The following is a 5,478-nucleotide window of genomic DNA, read 5'->3' on the forward strand; positions in this document are numbered from 1 at the left end:
AGCCAGAATTTGCACACTGCTACCATTTAAAATTTTGCAGAAAGAATGGGGAGATCCAAGAAAATGCGCCCGAAATCAGCAAGTAGTGCATTTCTACTCAAGAAACAGAGGTATATCTAAATGTGACTTTGCATGTATAATATTATTCTATAAACTGATTTCTTCAGAGTCCTCTCGTGTCGGGTCCTAGTCCTGTCTGCAACATGCCGACCCTTCCTTCACCGATACTCTCTCCTTTTGTTCAAAGGAAAATAAAGGTATGTACCAGAAGGATTGATAGATTGCTTTATTGCATGGTGGTGCATGGTTATAAGTTGGTGGAGTGGTTCAATCCGATCTCAAATGAGAATAAACACTATTTCTTTAGGTTAAGCCTCCCACTGTTTTGAAGCCTGGTAGTTCCTCCAGTAGTTCTTCTGATCACCTGGCTCCTATACGCATGACAGAAAAGGTTTGTCAATGATAATTTGGTGGTTGGTGGTGCATGGTTATAAGTTGGTGGAGTGGTTCAATCCGATAACGAATGAGAATAAACACTATTTCTTCAGGTTAAGCCTCCCACTGGAAACTCTGGTAGTTCCTCCGCGCAGAAAGCAATGACTGCAAAGGTTAAGCCTCCCACTGGAAACTCTGGTAGTTCCTCCGGGCTGAAAGTAATGACAGCAAAGGTATGTCAATGATAATTTGGTGGTTGGTGGTGCATGGTTATAAGTTGGTGGAGTGCTTCAATCCGATAACGAATGAGAATAAACACTATTTCTTCAGGTTAAGCTTCCCACTGCTTTGAAGCCTGGTAGTTCCTCCGGTAGTTCTTCTAGTCACCTAGCTTTGAAGAAGGTGAAGGTTACAGCAGCAGAGAAGGAGAAGGCTGAGAAGGAGAAGGACAGGATGTGGAAGGAGCTTCTTGAGCAGAAGAGGAGAGAGAGGAGAGAGAGAAAGGTGGGGAAGCAGATGGAGAAGCAGCTGGAGGAAGAACAGGTTTGTCAATGATAATTTGGTGGGTGGTGGTGCATGGTTATAAGTTGGTGGAGTGATTAATTCCGATAACGAATGAGAATAAACACTATTTCTTCAGGTTAAGCCTCCCACTGCTTTGAAGCCTGGTAGTTCCTCCAGTAGTTCTTCTGGTCACCCAGCTCCTATAGGCATGACAGAAAAGGTTTGTCACTGATACTCTTTATGTGAATTATTTTCATGTGAATAAACACTACTTCTTCAGGATGCTTTGGAGACCTGTAGTTCTCCTGCTCACCCAGCTCCCAGAGGCATGACAGAAAAGGTTGGTCAATGATACTCTTTATGTGAATTATTTTCATGTGAATAAACACTATTTCTTCAGAATGGTCCTGGTCTCAAGACTCATCTCCTCTTTAAGCCATCCTATGTGTCAGGGAGAGGAAAGGTATGTTAATGTTAATCTTTATGTGAATTATTTTCATGTCAATAAACGCTATTTCTTCAGACTAAGGCCCCAGCCAGTTGTTGGGTTCCAACCCTCCTGCATACCCCTGACTTGACGACCCCACCGCCTCCTGCAAGAGAAACTCCTGTGAATAAGGGAGCTTTTGCACCGCTGACGCCAGCCTTTGTGCAGCAGCGCACGCTGGTCAGTCCATATGGGGAAGTAGGGGCACCCCCTCTAAATTTAAATTGTCGTGTTGCTTTNCCTCCCTCAAGGCAGACTCACTCTCAAAGAGACTCCTTCTCACACTCTTCCTCTTGACATCCGTCCAACCATCTCCACCTTCCACACTGCATCCACTCCTTCCACTGGACACCACCTCCTCTCCACTCCTTCTCAACAGTACGAGGCTGCATGATCGGAATCTAAAATAAAATTCGTAAGTAAGTAGGCTGGCTGAGGAGGTCAACCTATTCAATACCTAACTAATGCAAAAAGAAAATTTGAAAACGAATAAAAAAGTTGGATTCATTAGTGTATCTTCTATTTTCAAGGGTTCGGTCAAAACCGGTAATTTGGAACATTTGCTAATTACACACTCAATTTTTAAGATTTTGCACTAATTTCTTTTGGAGGAGATCAAACTATTAAATACCTAACTAATGCAAAAAAAAGTTTTGAAATCGCACATAAAATATTCAATTCATTAGTGTATAATCTATTATGACAGTATTTCGGTCAAAACCTGTAATTTGGAACATTTGCTAAATACACTCTAGATTTTTAGGATTTTGCACTAATTTCTCTTGGAGGAGGTCAAACTATTTAATACCTAACAAATGCAGAAAAAAAATTTGAAATCAGACAACAAATGTTCTTTTCATTATTTTAGATTCCATTTATACAGGGTTCGGTCAAAACCGGTAATTTGGAACATTTATTGACCACCAACTTATTTATTGTGATATTGCATTAATACTCCACAATTATCATAACTACCAAACATGCTGGTCGAAAACCAAAAATCAGATAATAAAAGTGATGGGAAGTGTCTTGAAAACCATTTTCCCAAAAAGGACCAAATTTTTTTAGAGTAGTAGAGCCAATGATTTGTTATTTTTATTTACACCCAACTCTAATTTTTCAATTGAAAACTCCACAAATATCATTATCACCGCTTTGTAATGCCACAATAAAAAAATCAAGATTGTAAAGTGTTGTGGAGTGTGTCTTAAATCATTTTCCCAAAAAGGACCAAAATTTCAAATAGTACAAAGCCATATATGTAAAATTCTTGATTTTATTATTATTTTTTTCCACACCCAAAGTCAAAGCTGATGATTGGAAACTCCTTAATTAACATTATAACCACTTTGTAATGCCACAATAAAAAAATCAAGATCCTAAAGTGTTGTGGAGTGTGTTTTAAATCATTTTCCCAAAAAGGACCAAAATTTTCTCATTCACCTGACACTGAACAGAAACATTGAGCAATTGACAATCCAAACCAATACCCTCAATCATCTCATCCACAATACTCCTACAAACAGTCACACTCTCATCCAACTGATCAACCACAATGCCACATTCCAACTCATCAAGCACACTTCCACCTTCCAATTCAATTCTTACCTTACTTCCAAGTCCAGGCCAAACAAAACTGAGATCCTTGACCTCAGCAGCTACAACAGGCACCTGAACAGTTACCTTGACCTTCTGACTGAGCTGACTTCTTACCTTGTTTGCAGACTTACACTTCTCTGCTTCAATCTCCACCCTCTCCAAGTTCTCTGCAGCACTCTCCACCTTCCTTCCCTGCACCCTCTCTCCTCCTTTAGAACTCCTTCCACTCCTTCCGCTCCTTCTCCTCTTCTGCTCTGGCTCCAAGAGAAGATTATCTGACATAATCTTCTCAACCACTCTCTCCTCACTGCTCTGCTTCCTTGCTCGCTTGAAGCCATCAGCCATCCTTCTCTCACTGCCCCTCTCCTCCTTCTCTCTCTTCAGCTGCACCTTCTCCTGCTTCTTCTCCACTCTCTGCTTCTCCAACTCCTTCTTCTCTTCCTCCAGCATCTTCTCCATCTTCTTCTCTCTCTTCTTCTCCTCCCTAGCCAACCTCTCTCTCCTCTTCTTCTCAGAGCACTCCTTCCTCACCTTCTCCTTCATCTCCTTCTTCTCCTTCTCAAAGGAAGGGAACTCCTCCTCACTCCTTCTCACACGCCTACCCTTCACACAAGTCCATCCATCCTCTTCTGCCGCCACTCTCATCTTCCACACCTTCCTGCACTGCTCACTCTGCTTCTCACACTCCTTCCCCTCTTCCTCCAGCTGCTTCTCCATCTCCTTCTGCTTCCCCACCTTCCTCTCTCTCCTCTCTCTCCTCTTCTGCTCAAGGCTCCTTCCACATCCTGTCCTGCTTCTCCTTCTCAGCCTTCTCCTTCTCTGCTGCTGTAACCTTCACCTTCTTCAACTCCACCACCACCTTCTTCCTTCCCATCACCACCTCCTCTCCACTCCTTCCACTCCTTCCACTCCTGGCACTTCTTCCACTAGACTCCTTCTCAACAGCAGTCTCCGTCCCCTTCACAGCAGTCCATCCATCTCTCTGCTGCCACCTTCTTCAACTCCATCACCACCTTCTTCCTTCCCATCACCACCTCCTCTCCACCTCCTCTCCACTCCTTCCACTCCTGACACTCCTTCCACTGGACTCCTTCTCAACAGTACTAGGCTGCATGATCAAAATCCAAAATTACTTAGTAAGTAAGTAGGCTGGGTTATCTAAAATAGATAAATTTAAGAATTTTCAGCTCTAGGTATATCAATTTCGGTCTAAACCGGTAATTTGGAACATTTCCTAATTACACACTCATTTTTTAAGATTTTGCTCTAATTTCTTTTGGAGGAGGTCAACCTATTCAATACCTAGATGATGCAAAAAAAATTATTGAAATTGGACAAAAAATAGTCAATTCATTAATGTATATTCTATTATTACAGTATTTCGGTCAAAACCGGTAATTTGGAACATTTGCTAATTACACCCTCATTTTTTAAGATTTTGCAATAATTTCTTTTGGAGGAGGTCAACCTATTCAATACCTAACTAATGCAAAAAGAAAATTTGAAATCAGACAAAAAAAGTTTGATTCATTAGTGTATCTTCTATTTTGAAGAGTTCGGTCAAAACCGGTAATTTGGAACATTTACTGACGGCCCCCTTATTTATTGTGATATTGTTTTAATACTCCACAATTCTCATAACTACAAAACATACTGGTCAAAAACCAAAAATCATGAAATAAAAGTGTTGGGAAGTGTCTTGGAAACCATTTTCCTAAAAAGGACCAAATTTGTACACATGATTTTGGTCCTTTTTTGGTAAATGATTTAAGATACACTCCACAACACTTTAGGATCTTGATTTTTTTACTGTGTCATTACAAAGTGGTGATAATGATAATTAAGGTGTTTCCACTCATTAGGTTTGACTTTGGGTGTGGAAAAAAAAATAGTAAAAACAATGAACTTTACATATAAGGCTTAGTACTATTTAAAATTTTGGTCCTTTTTGGGAAATGATTTAAGACACACTCCACAACACTTTACAATCTTTATATTTTTATTGTGGCTTTACAAAGTGTTGATAATAATAATTAAGGTGTTTCCACTCATCAGGTTTGACTTTGGGTGTGGAAAAAAAATAATGATAAAATCATGAATTTTACATATAAGGCTTAGTACTATTTGAAATTTTGGTCCTTTTTGGGAAAATGATTTATGACACACACCACAACACTTTAGGATCTAGATTTTTTTATTGTGGCATTACAAAGTGGTGATAATGATAATTAAGGAGTTTCCAATTATCAGCTTTGACTTTGGGTGTGGAAAAAAACAAAAAAAAAAACAATGAACTTCACATATAAGACTTAGTACTATAAGAAATTTTGGTCCTTTTTGGGAAAATGATTTAAGACACACTCCACAACACTTTAGGATCTTGATTTTTTACTGTGTCATTACAAAGTGGTGATAATGTTAATTAAGGAGTTTCCAATCATCAGCTTTGACTT

The 5,478-nt window shown here is 39.6% G+C and overlaps 2 protein-coding genes across 2 annotated transcripts; one reads left to right on the forward strand and one right to left on the reverse strand.

The window, feature by feature from the left end:
- Positions 1 to 7: 7 nt before the first annotated feature.
- LOC111706283 (uncharacterized) lies at positions 8 to 1,723 on the forward strand. The gene is made up of 8 exons (XM_023479118.1): positions 8 to 257; positions 368 to 451; positions 549 to 668; positions 766 to 978; positions 1,076 to 1,159; positions 1,220 to 1,279; positions 1,340 to 1,402; positions 1,463 to 1,723. Exons 1-8 carry the CDS (start codon positions 204 to 206, stop codon positions 1,721 to 1,723), a joined length of 939 nt encoding a protein of 312 aa, XP_023334886.1. The 5' UTR covers positions 8 to 203.
- A 475-nt stretch (positions 1,724 to 2,198) lies between these two features.
- Positions 2,199 to 4,139, reverse strand: LOC111706284 (vicilin-like seed storage protein At2g18540). The gene is made up of 3 exons (XM_023479119.1): positions 4,060 to 4,139; positions 2,870 to 3,857; positions 2,199 to 2,234 (listed from the first exon to the last, which is right to left on the reverse strand). The coding sequence occupies exons 1-3, from the start codon at positions 4,137 to 4,139 to the stop codon at positions 2,199 to 2,201; spliced, it is 1,104 nt and encodes a 367-aa protein (XP_023334887.1).
- Positions 4,140 to 5,478: the final 1,339 nt, after the last annotated feature.

Source organism: Eurytemora carolleeae, unplaced genomic scaffold (genome assembly GCF_000591075.1).
Source record: "Eurytemora carolleeae unplaced genomic scaffold, Eaff_2.0 scaffold465, whole genome shotgun sequence".
Lineage (NCBI taxonomy): Eukaryota > Metazoa > Arthropoda > Copepoda > Calanoida > Temoridae > Eurytemora > Eurytemora carolleeae.